This window comes from Sinocyclocheilus rhinocerous, unplaced genomic scaffold, assembly GCF_001515625.1.
Source record: "Sinocyclocheilus rhinocerous isolate Xijiao unplaced genomic scaffold, SAMN03320098_v1.1 scaffold25, whole genome shotgun sequence".
Lineage (NCBI taxonomy): Eukaryota > Metazoa > Chordata > Actinopteri > Cypriniformes > Cyprinidae > Sinocyclocheilus > Sinocyclocheilus rhinocerous.
This window is the reverse complement of record NW_015647048.1, coordinates 1022611-1037871: the sequence shown is the minus strand read 5'-3', so window position 1 is coordinate 1037871 and position 15261 is coordinate 1022611. Positions and strand designations below refer to the sequence as shown.

The 15261-nt window shown below is 35.6% G+C and overlaps 1 protein-coding gene across 1 annotated transcript in view; it reads right to left on the bottom strand.

The window, feature by feature from the left end:
• Positions 1-662: 662 nt before the first annotated feature.
• Positions 663-15261, bottom strand: part of LOC107708584 (transmembrane inner ear expressed protein-like) — a 36853-nt gene continuing 22254 nt past the window's right edge. The window contains exons 4-6 of the mRNA XM_016512847.1: positions 12314-12431; positions 11673-11822; positions 663-988 (exon numbers count right to left, since the gene is read on the bottom strand). Of these exons, the coding sequence (XP_016368333.1) occupies positions 663-988; positions 11673-11822; positions 12314-12431 (594 nt within the window). The remainder of the gene's footprint in view (positions 989-11672; positions 11823-12313; positions 12432-15261) is intronic.

The following is a 15261-nucleotide window of genomic DNA, read 5'->3' as shown; positions in this document are numbered from 1 at the left end:
AATGTAATCTCTTCTTTTCAGCTGTATTATTTATAAAATGTCATCTGTTTTTGCACTTTTTATGCCTTGGTACTCAATAACATTTGAGACTTTGTTTTAGCTATTAACAGCGAATGATTTGGCAATAACTGCTTGAATGATGGATGTGCAAGTTCTGTTAAACAGTGAGGTTTCATGACAGATCAATCAGAGAAGAAATTGATCTTGTTTTACTGCTTTCAATAACTGTTAATCTCTGCTTTGCTCATGTGCTTTTTATTACATAGTTTTATTACATCCCATCATTCATGTCCTCAGCAGAAGTGTTTTGACACGAATATTTTACCCAAAAAATGAAAATTGTCACCATTTGCTTTCTTTCTCCAGTGGACCCCCTTCAAAATATTTTGAAATGTTTGAAATATTTTGTTGTTGATGTTGTTTATATGTTCTGTTACATAAATGCAGCCTAACTTTTCTATGTACACCAGTGTTGTATTATTTAGTGCTGATGTGTATCACGTGAAAAATAAATGAAAATGTGTAATTAACAGAGAATCATTTATTGTCGATATTTACAATTTACAATAAAATAAATATGCTGTACATTTATACATTTTCTTACAAAAAAATAAAAAATGGCTAGTGAAAGTTCAGCACACACCATTAAGGTGACTAAATGTTCACTTTTTTGCAGGCTTCTTGGCACCGCCCTTGGCTCCACCTCCTTTCCCTCCTTTTTCTTCTCCTTTCTCGCCTCCTTTCTCTCCACCTCCCTTTTTACCTTTCCCTCCATCCGACGCATCTTTCTTTGATGCTCCTTTCTCTCCTTTTTCTCCCTTTTCCCCTTTCTTCTTTGTGGTTTCATCCTTCTCCTCTCCCTTCCCTTCTTTTCCTTCTTTTGCACCCTTGCCTTCCTTTTTGCCTTCTTTTTCTTTCTTCTTTCCCTTTTCTGCGTCAACCTTTCCCGCAACAGTTGGCACCTCCTCCTTCTCCTCAGGCTTCGCCGCTAAACCAAAGAAAGAAAGAAAGAGCAGGATTGGGTCAACAGTACTGATATATCTGGTGAAATATTGAACTAATTTCCCCCATAATTACAAGGAAACAGCAAGTGACACTGAATTAATTGTAATTTGGAAGTATAAAGACTGAAATAGTATTTTCTTGAAAAACACACTCTAATAATCTTTAGTTACAACTTCAAAAAACATGTTTTGCAGTGTATAGTCTCCACCGAATGACAGTAAATGTAAAAAAAAAAAGATGAGAGAAATGATACAGTACGGTGCAGAATTGCCCTCCATTGTCCTACGATGGAAAAAATCTTACATTACATGTGCACATTTACTTTTTACTTGTACTTGGTTTTCAGAGATGCTATGTGTAAAATATTAACAAATGCATTTTAACTGAACGGCATTTTTCTACCATGTTTTCACTGGGATCAAATCGACCCGAAACAGAAGCAACGTTACACTCCTGGATGCCAGTCACATTTGTGTATGTCTATTTTGTTATACAGCTGAGGCTTTTTGCCAGAGGTTTACCATTTTTATTGTGCATATAAATTAGTTCATTATTTTCCGTATTTATTTTTTTACAGGTGGTTTACCTATATTTTGAATGTTGCACTCCATTGCTTTGTGCTTTATGGTTAACGGAAATGTCTGTCAAATTTCTGCATAATGTCCTGGCAGAAAATTACCAGTGCGTTTTTTTTATATATATATATATATATAAATATGAATATATAAATATTGATATAAATATGAATATATAAATATGAAAAAGTACATTTATTATACCAACAAAAGGTCACATCAAGACCCTGTTCCAGCAATGAAAATTACACAACTCCGCACATCATGATTCACAAACTACAACAATAAATACTACTATTACTATTTTAAAAATGTTCTTTCTGTCTAAAAAGATCTTTTACAACACGCTCCCTTCTTTTAACAAGCTCTCCACAACATATTGAGCAGACAGGAGAAACACTGATAGAGATGTTAGGAAAGATGTCCAAATGGAGCAGACAGCATTGTTATGTCAGTTAATTGGTTTCAGATTGATCAGCCGGCTGAAGACAAATATACTGTGTCTCTGGCCTAATACACAGGCAAAACCCAGGGCAACAAAAGGACGATTTTATAGCACTTACAGCATTTTCAAAACATACAATCAGCTTTCTTCATCCTTTTATACTATCTATATAATAATATTGATTTATTAAATATAAAAGCGTGAAGTTTCAGCAACTGTATTTTGAGATTTTAACAAAGCCGTTTCTCGTATATAAGCAAACGTGCTCACAGAGGCTTGAGATTGTCCAAATCGCTCTGAATTCCATCAAACATTTTTATGGGAAAATGTTCCAACTGTAATATTTTCCCTCCCGCATGTTGCACACAATCCCAGTGCATTCCTGCTCCGAGGGGCCATTCTTAGCAGATGATTGATACTAGGACGTGTACAAGCTCTGTGAGACACACATGCTGCTTGAAAGAATAATATTTTTGTAATGTTTAATAACATGCATTTATAATTGGACCAAACATGACAGAATCCACACGTTAGACGGATGAGCAACCTAAAATTTGAGCTAAAGTAACGAACTCAACAAATAAATGAAATACTGTAACTTTCAATAAGCAATTCTTATGCAGTAGTTTATCACATTTAAACATGTCGCCTTCAAAGTGTTTGTTCAGGTGGAAAAATGTTTGTATATTTCCAAACACAGAGCAGCAGCCATTTGAAAGCTCACATAGGCTTTACATGTGTCCATTCTGTCTGTCACGAAGGTGTAGAAATGCAATGCGATGTGTCATCGGGTATGAAAACTGTAATTTGCACAGATTTTCCATTCATTCAGCAGCTATTAGCACAACAGTCACGCATACAAAATAATACATGCCACAGTTCATGTCTTAAAAAATAAAAACATATCCGAGCATGAAAGAGCAGTGAAAGGCATGGAAAATATTACATCTCTATACTGTGTAGACAGTGTTATTTGGATATTTTATTTCTGATGATTCTTGATTATTTACATCTCATTTTGGGGAGAAGATCATGCCTGAGTCATATATTCTATATATACTGTATATATATAATTTTTTTTTTTTTTTTTCAATTATGACGTCATTGTTATTTTCATGAAAGTTAAACACAATTTCCCCTAAATTCTTATAACTGTAACACTATGTCCTGGCTACATTATTAAAATCCTAACTAAAATGTCTAACATGAAATGGCTGTGGTGAAAAAGTACCGTATTATTTGCTACGAAATGACAAAGGTTGTAGTCCTGAGGAGGTCTTTTCAATCCTAAAGGAGAACAGAGGGGTTTCCGTTGAGCTTTTCAGCTGCTGCATGTCCGTGTGGATGATGTTGTCTGTGTAAGTCAGCATTAAAACACTGCAATCATCTAACAACTGTTCTGTGTCTAACAGCAATGAGCGGAAATCGCCTACCCTGTAATTACAGACCAGAGCTTCATCTTCTCAAAAATGCCTGCTGTATAAATATTGACAAATGAAATATACCGTATTACTGGGACCCAATGCTTTTCTTTTTTCCATTTATTTATTTCAACTTTGAAGCACAATTGTACAAATACAGGACATATGATGAGGAACTTCATTGGAAAAATAGATCTTTTGGTGTAACACAAGGCTGTAAAAACGACCTTTAATAGTAACCAAAGTGTGTGTTCGGCTTAATCTTACAACTATAGGAGTAAAGTTTGAAGACAAACTTTGATGTTGGCTTGACAAAGCTTTGTCTGAAAGTTTAAAATAACTTTTAAAAGCTTGAAGTTTGAAGGTTTTACTCAGAGAAGGTCAGTAAAATGTTGCTAACATGTTTTAGCACAATGCTAGCATATCGTTGACATGTTTAACAGGTTGATAGCATGATTTAGCAAGCTTTAGTATGTGGAAATATGTTAACACATTGCTAATAGTTAGCATGTTGCTAGCATGCTAATATGATTTAACATATTGCTAGCACTTTTTAGCATGTTGGTGGTATTATTTAACATATTAGCATGTTTTAGCATATTGCTAACATGTACTGGCATGGTTTAACACAATACTAACATGTTTTAGCATGATTTAGCTCATTGTTAACTTGTTTCCAGCATGTTTTCTGAATGTGTGTGTGATTGTTTATGGCATCCTCTGCAGTTGTTGGTTTAGTTTCACACTCACATCAAACCCGCGATGCATTCACGCTAATCTTGCTTCATCACATAATTATGTGCTATTATGCGCAGTAGAGAGAGAGTGTAATGCAGGGGTCTTCAACTGAAATTGCTTGAGGTCCAGTAATGAACCCTCCTCACCAGCCGAGGTCTGGACAATTATATACCTAAAAACATAAATTGATGGTTTTTGCAGACCAGGGTATCTGCGGGATATTTAAGCTCATATTTAAGACTTTTTTGAAGACCTTTTTAAGACCTGCACAAATGAAATTAAAATGAATGTAAAAAGCATGATTCACAACTCAGATACAGGCAGGGCTGTTTGAATACATTTGGAGGCCCCCCACTCCCAATAAAAAGCACTTGAAACTAATATGATTCCTGTACAACATTTAATTATAGATTGTGTATATTTTTACTTATACAGTACCAGTCAAAACTTTGGACACATGACTATTTTTTATGTTTTTGAAAGAAGTCTTTTATGCTCATCAGGCCTGCATTTATTTGATCGAAAATAACACAAAAATAACTGTTAGAAACAGTTGTGCTGCTTAATATTTATTTCATAACCTGTGATACTTTGTTTCAGGATTTTTTGATGATTAAAAAAGTAATTCACTTTTTATCAATTTAACACATCCTAACAACAATATAATAATGGTTCCTACACCCTTACTCGAAATACATTTTCAGCACCTACAGTTTTTCTTTTTTATAACATTTTGCACAACCTAAATGGATTCCATGGCTTCTGTTTCTTCAATTTACTAAATAACATCTAACCTGCGTGGGGCAGATAGCCGTGAGGTTAATGATTTGGCCTGCGGGCTCAAAGGTCAGAGATTGAATCTCAAGGTTAGTAAGGAGTGTGAGTGAGACCCGTCTTGGACAATTACTGAGACAACTCCTTGTCTCTGCTCTTCAGTTGTTCCAGCAGTTCTGGGCCTGAAACCAGTCATGCTCTGGGTAATTCATTAAAAGCATGGAAGGCAAACATGGATAATGAAATACTTCAGCAAACACTTCTGCAAGCTTGGAAGTTTTCAAACTGATTTTAATGCACAGTTTTGTGACAACAATCTACTGCTTAGAATCCAAGAACAAGCTTGACAAAAGAGACAAACCAACTAAAATAAGCATTTATACAACTGAACTATTTTCATTTTTTATTCTAAATGGAAACACAAACCCAAACCAACAGTGTTGACTTCCAAAACTCCACAGTTATGAAGTAGTCTCAGGTTATTTGAAAACATTCCAGTTTTTTTAAGATGATGTAATGATGTTACTTTCTAGTAGCCTAGAACTATATGTAGAAACATCGACATGATACACTCATGGGCGTCAATCACTTCACTAAATACTTGCCGGCTAATAAATAAATAATTATGAATCCATCTGTTTTCAAATCCACATCATTTGAATATCACAACAACAATGTCTGTCAAAAATCACGTGCACAACACATAGTAGTATTTACGGGAAGCAGAGGTCCAGCGAGAGCATGCATTACCTGGAAAACCTACACTACCAGATGTTTTGACTACGTCATCGCTTTCCAAGAAGAAGGAGAAAATAGCGGCGTCAGCATGCTGTCTGTCAAAGAGAGTAACGTACGTAATACATAACGCATATGATTATAAATCTGGTCTTCACTTGCTGAAATTAAATTGTAATTATTAAGGAACTGAGGAAAATACTTCACACTGGATGCTAAAGAGAATAAAAGCCAATCCAATTGAAAGACTTCACCGTGTTAGTTAACATAGTTCAACATATGTTAGTTCCTGATGGAAACAGTATGGTGTATGTTATTTGACGGACATTTTTTTATGCACAAACTACATATTCTGAAAGGCAAACTGTACTAAGAAAACACCTTCATGATTGAGGTGATACCTTTGTAAAAGTTGATGTCACTGTAATATTCCAATAAGTTTAATCGGGTGCAAGACACACCGAAAACAGCAGTCATGCCTCGGATCATTCCTGAGTTTCTCTTAGGGATCCTAGAAGTCTCAGGAGGACTTTTAAGCTGTCCTAGGTTTAGGAGACACTTTTACCATTACAATGCTTTGTGAATTACTCTTAAATTTATGAGCCATAAAATTAGAAGTGACACACCCCTATAATTTTTAAGAGTTGCTTAAGAGTTTTTAAGAGGAGAAACTTTTAGCCTTAAGATTTTTTGCGAATATGGCCTCTGAAATTTACAGAATGTTTGGTAACACTTTAGGGAACACTATTCACTATTAACTAGTTGCTTATTAGCATGCATATTTACTGTTTATTAGTAATTATAAAGCACGTTAATGCATGGCCATTTTCTAGATTCCTTAAGCATACCTAAACATACCTACTACAACAACTACCTTACTTACTATCAATAAGCAGCAAATTAGGGAACTCAAACCTTGTGTTTTAATAGTCCAATGACCTCTTATATGTCAAAAGATCAGGGGAAATTTGATTTCTCAATTTGTGACCCCTTTAAATAATGAGCTTGTAGTTTGTCAAAGATACAGTGTCAAAAGTAGCTTTCTTAACAATGAACGAAAAATGTCTCTGTATAAACACATATACATGGTAATTATGGTGTAATCAGATAATATATATCCAGGATAATTCCTTACCAGTTAAAGACATTGTATGAATTCAATTGTTTTAAAGTTAAAGAGTGAATAACTTTTTTTATGACAGTCTTTTTTCACTTCATAAAGCATACTACGACAGACAAACAGCGTGCAAGTTTTGATCACAAATACAGTATACCCTCGTGCTTCATACGGAGTGAAAGATGTGATCGTAAACCACACAATCAGGATGCTCCTCTCTGAATGATAAAAGCGCTATATAAATAAAGGTGACTTGACTTGACTTGATATTTCAATCACATTTTTTTATGGGTGACCTAATTAATCCATATGTAGCCAAGGGGAAACCCACTGACATTATTTGCATAGCTGCCTGTGAAAAATGCACATGTCCACAGAACGAAGCCACAAGTGTGTGATGCATTCCATCTATGAACATAAAGAACAGGCAATCGCATGGCACCTGATGAGGGGCTCTTCCTGTGCTAAATGGTCTCCGTGGCATCTGGGAGAGTCCCATTAGAATGTTTTTAGCTCTAATGATGAATATAATTAAGTCAGGGTTCGTGTTGGTAAGTGCGAGCCTCAGTGCGTTTGTTTGTTTCAACCATACTGCGTTATCCTTGGCACTGTGTGTGCGTACAGTTCTCCACACCTCATTCATGTGCGCAGATGGAACATCAATGTTGAGTTCCATCTCATGCATATTGCAGTTTTCTGAGGCCTGTTGCGCTGTAAAAAAATTATTGCCTATTTACAGTCTGTCAAAGAATGCTTTATCAACCATGATCCTCTTGAAACAATGAGGCTACAAATATTCTTCTTTTTGACAGACGATCCATAATGTGACAGTGCCACAGTGGACCAATGTAGAAATTTGCATGCGATGCTTGAGGAGGGTTTTTATTTTTATCTTCATGTGTTAAAGACCCCATTTGAAGTTTTATGGCTTTCCATGTCTGTAGTTTAGTATTCTTAAAAACTGACAAAATTATCATATAAGCAAATATAAGCTTTTAGTCCTGAAACAATCTGAACACTGCTGCAAAAGACGCTGCAGTGATTGATGGAATTTTCCATGTTTTCACTGTTTTATATGGTAGGAGGCGCTATTACACATCTTCTCAAAGAGTACTGAATCTCTGGATCAAAACACAATGAAGAAGAAGCAGAAACAAGAGATTGCAAAGTGACTTGTGACTCACGGTATGCACAGCATACGGCCATGCAGCTGCAGGCATCACTAATCATATCAATATTCATAATTATGTAAATGTTTTAAATAGGAGACATCAATATGCAAGATATACAGTCCTGGTCAGAAAGATAGTTAAAGGTTATTTTTTTATTCAGGTTTAAAAGGGACAGAGACAGACACACACAGTATTAAATAAAGTCAACATGAAACAGAATTCACAACCCGTTTTTGTGTTTGGAAAACAATATGGACCTGTCTTACAGAAGATGCATTAAAAGGCATTTTCAGAAAGAGAGATATTAACATTGACTTGTGTTGTGTTGAGAGAGTCTTTACAAAGTGTGTCTTCCAAAGCATAGCGCAACTTACAACTGTGATTAATAATGTGATTTATGCTGAAATACGAGTCTATCACATATTAATATTATTTACTGGCGATGTACTCAGAAATATGTGCTATTACAAAGCTGCCAAGTGATACAAGCAAGACCAACTTTTATATTCTTACATGATTTCAGTCTACCTCAACCTTTCTGAATGTCAAGAGAATTCATGAGTTTATGTGTCAAAGAAACCTTATTGTTTCAATAAGTGGTTTATGCTTGAAAGGCTGTTACGTTCTTATGCTGCGCTTTAGTGGACTCTATAGTGAATGTCAAGGACTGCTTCACTTATTTACAAAGAAGTCACACTGCCAACATTGCTCAATATGATCTGCTGTATAATTCAGGTTTTATATGGTAAAATTTGCAGATTTAAGCAAATGCAGTGACAACAAAATAAAATATGTGCCACCAGAAAACAGCCAGCATGTTCTGTGTGTGCAACAATGACTGTTTTCTTCTGCAGAGCTGCTACAGCTGAAATTAAAGTCGGTTCATAATTGATAAACTTTGCAACTCTGACACTGTCATTTTCCTGTTTATTACTGCAAAGCTGCTATGAAACTATATCTATTGTGTAAAGAGCTGTATAAATAAATGTGACTTGAATGTGAGTAGCTTTCCAAAAACTGGCATGCACACACACACTCACACACACATACATACATATATATATAAACTAAATTAATTTTGCTGATGAGCCTTTAAACTCTCAGTTGTGGGAGAGTGGTCCTCAAAGGTCCAGTTTATGGATCTGGTACATCAATTATTTTTGTTTTTCTTAGAAAAACTGTACACCAACGAATCATGCATAATAACAGCAGAAAGTTAAGTTAACAAAACAGCCTCAAAGACACTGCGAGCAGCATATTTCACCAGTTTCATCATAAATATGATGATGATAATATGTCTTGATGGTCTTTTCTACACTAAGGCATCCAGGAGTGCAGGCTGAGGACAGGCAGGCAGAAAGAACAGGAGAGCTTGAGCGCATCGCTCTAAGTGACTGGATTGGCGGGTTCATCTTCTTCCCTGACCACAGGAAGTTGTCCACTATCATGAGCCTGTACCTGCTCAGAGACTGTCTGCAGAGCTGACGCTTCCGCAAGAGCTGAGTAAACACACAAGAGATGTGAAAAGAGGGAAGAGAATACAGATAAGCCGAGGGAAAGATCAATAGCACTGGAAAAAAGACAGATGACATTAGACACATCAGCTGAAAGAAAAGATTTGAAATTAAATACAGGAAAATATAGAAGAAATGTGTAAAAGGAAAAATGACAATTCAGTGGCGATGCATGGCTTTTCTTGATTTCTATCAGGATGGAAATCTGCACAAATCTGCATGCCTAAGGAAGAAAAACAGTGCAGGACTTCTGAATAAAGAGTTGTTTAGCCAGTGATCCAATGCCATGCTTAGCGTGACAACTTTAAAATACACCAACAAGACGTTTTTATTCTACTAAAGGGTCAATACCAGCTGACAGTATGTGTTTATTTTTTCACAGAAGGTGTTAGAATTTTTTTTCTGAATAAAATGTTTCAATGACAAATTTTCATTAATCACCGAAGGTCATTTTCCATTATGAGAATTTAGAATTTTCAAAAAAAACAAAAAAAAAACTATTTTTGACCTCCTACTAGATATTGGCCCGATTTTCACAAAAATTGAACCAGAACACACAAACAAATTTGATGAAGAGCTCGCCAAAAGAGATGTGAGGCTATATCACAGCAGCACTTTAGCGTATTTAGACCAAACTTGCTGTGCGTTATAATAACCACTGACCTGAGGGTACCTGCAGCGTTTCAGCACAGTACCACCTAGTGGTCAGGAGATATGAAAAATTGACTTTTTTGCTCATAATTTCGTAACGGTTTGGCCAAAAATCACAAGGCTTCTCTCTTTAGAGTCAGAGTAGCATACCAAGTCAAACAATACCCAATATTCCCATGTCGGCCATTTTGTGCATCAGCCATTTAGAAATTTGTTGTAAAATGCTATATTATATGAATGCATTGGTGTATCATTACGAAATTCGGTATGTCTCTTCAGCACGATACCATGAAGGTACTGAAAAAAGTTTTGGGGCAGCGCCACCTTGTGGTAAAAAAAGTTGTGATGAAATTTTAAAAAATGCTAATAGCTTTTGATTAGTTTTGCCTATTGTCATAGTCTTGATATATTCCTTGTATCATGTCAAAAACATCGATACCAATTATGCCATAATCAACCGAACTTCCTGTCCGCTATTTGGATTTGTTTTTTTTTTACTACTTTTTTAAATCCTCCAAGACCATTGCTCCATTTTTCCCGAAAATCAAACCAGATCATCCTCAGACCATGCTATGAAAAAGGTTATGGATTTCATGTCGATAGATCTCATTTTTTACATCAACAAATTTGATGGCATGTTGCCAAATTGCATCTGAGGCTATATCTCTGCAAAGCTTTGTCATATTGACACCAAACTTTATGTCATTGTTACCTCACACTGAACACACCACATCAATTTGATAACAATGCCACCTACTGGTCAAAAGCAATAAACCATTAAATCAGGTTACTACTGGTTTTACTTATGATTTTTCAACAATTTTGCTTAACATAGCCTCTAAATATCTTTATTTAATAATTTTTTCCCCAATATTCATATGTCTGCATAGGTTGATAAACTATTCACAGCAGTGTATGTATGTATGTATTCATTCATTTACTTAATAAAATAAATAGTTTAATATAAGCAGGGTTTGAAATTAACACCCGCCAACCCGCCAAATGCGGGTAAAAATCAGCTGTGGTGGGTAACGCTGTCAAATCACTAGCCAATTTGGCGGGTTACTTTTCGTAAGTTATGTTCACTCATTAATTTCTTGGGGAAGTTCATGCAGGCCATATCTGCGCAGGTTTAGCGCAAATACTAAACTCGTGAGACATCATGACATTATCGAGTATATTGCAAAAAACAAACAAAACACACCTACAGAGGCACGCATAAGTATTTGGTTACCGTGTAAACAGCCTCAAACTGGTGGGTTTTTTTCTTTTTTTTTTTTTTTGGCTAGTAGACGTTATGAATGGCCGGTAACTTAAAAATTTAGTAGCCAAATGATGGTGAGTGAGTGAAAAAGTTAATTTCAATCCCTGAATGTAAGTAATACTGGGAATATTACACAATGGGATAATGCAAATTAAACAGACCAAAATAACAGACAAAAACAAAGATGATGGTCACAAATCAGACAATAACAGTGTCAGATTTCTATAATCTTAAAGAGCAAATAGCCTGTGTGGCACTTACCTCCCGGCATCTCTGTGAGCTCGTTGAGGGGGGGCACCGTCTCCAGTGTGTTGGCATAGGTTTTTGCAGCTTGTCTTTGTACATTCCGAGCCTCTATCTCTTTTTTTGTTCGTGGAATTCGGCATTTGAAGATGCAGCACAGTGTTATTACTGTGAAATGAGGAAGAAAGCTTTGAAATATTTAAAAGAGTTTTCCTTCACAACAGGCAGCATATCATGTCTCTTTGTTATGTAATTGATATTTTCCTCTTGGGAATTTCATTAAATCGCTTAATGTGATTCACTATGTGTAAATAATAAATAATTATTTTTTTTTGTCATCTATTCATGTGTATTCTGAATGCAAATATGTGCAGAGCTTGCCATTTTAAAGAGGTCATCCACAAATTAAAATTCTGTCATCATTTAGTCACCCTCATGTCAATAATAATGATACTTAAAAATAACATAAAACCTATTTTTTCTGTGGAACACAAAAGGAGTTTTTTTTTGTTTTTTTTTATATATATATTGGCTGCTCTTTTCCATGCAGTTAACAATGAATGGAGACTGGAGTTTTTGAGCTTCAAAAACAATATAGTGAACAAATAGTTATAGTAAATGATGGATTTTTTTTTTTTGAAACACTTTTAGACACTTACTAATTGCTAGGATGAACATGGAGAAAATGCCTACAACCTGCCATAATCGAAGACCCCAAAACACCACTGTTTCTGAAGTGACTGGATCTGGCTTTTTTGGAGGGTCTGTTGGCAGAAGCTGCAGGGATAAAAGAAAAAAAAAATTATATTTGTCCTCCATCTCTCGTAATATCCAGGTAATTGCACCACTGAAAGGGCAGCAGTAGCAATTATGGTAATATTTCCACATAGTGAGGTAGATATGTGGGGCGTGTTAGAACGAGCCGTTTTAGGGGGGCATGGCAGAGTCTTAACTTTGATAAAGAATATCTCTTTGGTTTTGAGACTTTAGTCTTTGCAACTTCAGGGATCTTATCTATGCACAATCAGCTTGTAACACTCCAAAGAGAAAGGAAAACTTGAAATCGCATCATATGACCCCTTTAAGAAATTCTAAACTACCACTTTCACATGGTGATCACAATGGAAAGAAGAGAGGCAGAAACATTTGAGGCTGTAAACTGCTTGCAGTGAATTTTAAGACAAAAGTGTTTTCATGCATTAAACATGTATTTATAGCATTTGAAATGTTTTATTGGTCGATTTAATATGTCCTGTGATCATTATCAATATCAGATCCTTTCAAAAACACAAAACTTTTGAATAGTTAACTCCAGCCTTGACAGTTTCAAGAGGTCTGGCACCATGTGTGACAGTAGCTTTAATGTGAAAATGTGTTGCTTTTGTTTAAATAATTCAGTATATATGTCAAACAGTACGAATCATTGGTGGTCAGTGTTGACATGTTGACGTGTTGTCCAAGTTCCTCCACACAGATTATCACTCCATATCTCATTTGAAATCTGCACTCCTGAACTATTATACCTGCAGACTTCACTTGTCCCCAGTCCCCAGGCCTGAAGATCATATACTGATAATAAATCTATGAGGTCCTTGTTGATACAAAGCAGTGTTCATGGGAACTGTACTGTCCACATAAAAATTTATGTGGTCGGTCATGCAATGACTATGTCTGTCTTCACAAAGTGACTCAAAATATATCTTCCAGTCTGTCACCTCAAGACATTTTGGAGACCAGATTCTACTAGTTGGTGGTGACAAGCAGAATGATGGTCAGTGCTGGATGATGGTCTGATATGTTAAGATGTCATGTACCAACATGACTGTAGTTTAATCTGCCAAGGAGTGACATGTCCTTTTGACACATGCATATAACGAGTACTGTATAGTGCACACACAAACAGATTTAAATTTGTGAAGGTTGAGAGTAAACATGAATATATAATGATACACATGGTGAAGGTTCTGACAACTGTTTTGCCACCAGTGTTTGCACAGGGCAAAGTGCACACAAACCTATAGAGTGAATTAGTGCCACACCACGTAGGTTAATAATTTTTTCTATTCATTTTTTTTCCCATAGGGATTTTAAAAAGTATTTGTTAAAGCAATATAACCAGCTACGAGGAGAATCACAACATTGCTCTCTGATTGGTTGAATTTTCTGTACAGCATCATAGGTTATGTAGTTTTTCACCAGGTATTCTGCTGTTAAACACAATTATTTAAAGCATAATTGTTTAAAACGAAAGCATATACCATCTATTAACAACCTCGGAGCTCAAAGTAGGTCTGTATTTAAAGGTTATATAGTGTATTGCATAGCATGAAGACAATAAAAACAGAGAATTCATAGTTATTTTCTCAAGTTTAGAGCTTGTTCTTCCAGCATGACCTAACATGACACAACTTACAATACACAGACTCCCTGCAGCTGAAAACAAATCAGTATGATCATGGTGTTTTATATGGGTGTCTATAAATATGAACGAATGTCATCCTGTTTTCCAATTCAACTCTATTACCTACTGAGTCCACTGGAGCATAAAATGTACCCGAACCATATTTGTGTTCCTAAAGCTGCTCATGTTGGAGTTAAACACTGTACCAGCAGAGAAAATTGGAGGCACCTGGATAATTGACCCTTTAATGAGTGTTTAATTAGCAGTGGGTGTAGAGAAACGGTACATCTGACACCTGCTGTCAAAGTCAACTAGGAAGAAACCTGTAATATTATCAGTTATGAATGTAAAAGTCTCCTAAGTGCTTGCCAGCACCTTCAAGACATGTCTGAGAACAACCAGTATTGTATTTGCATGACTTAATTGGCATTTAGAAAGCATGCCTTGTGGTTCATCTGCACTGTTTTCTATTTGTTGGTCTATACATATTTGTTTAGACATTGTCTCACACCAGAAGTGCCATTTTAATGGGCCTTGTCAAGGTACTGTAAAAGTAGTTCAACAGTTTATTCGCTTTAACCATTTAACAGTCCATTAAAAATACTTTTTTGGTAGCACTTTATTTTGATAGTCCACTTTAGACATTCTACTAACTGTAAGTAACTTTGCGACTACGTCAACTAGCAGTCATTAGAGTATTAGTGACTGTCTGCGTAATATCTGCTAACACTTTGTTTTGATGCTCCTCAATGCACATTCTACTATGTCACTTTGCAAGTACGTCAAATTATTCTACTAACCCTAACCTAACAGTCTCGTAATACTCTAAAAACCGCTAGTTGACATGTAGTTGCAAATTTACTTATAGTTAATAGAATGTCTAAAAACAATCAAAAGTATGACCCTCTTTTTTGTATATTTTCTTAGATTGTTTTGACTCAGTTTGGATTAAATGTCTGACCCAAGATGCCATTTTTCAACTATTGTTTAAAAAATATAATACTACTGGGTTAAAAATTTTAAATGAACCCAAAATGTAAAATTTAAATTTAAAGTAAAATTACTTTAACACCATACTGTGATGCCCTGTCCGGCCGGAGCGACGATTCAAAAATATTAAAACCCATTATAAACGAGGCGTTTGTTTCAGCCAGTGGGGACATAATTACTGATTATAATGACTTATACTGTCTTTTTACTTGTTGC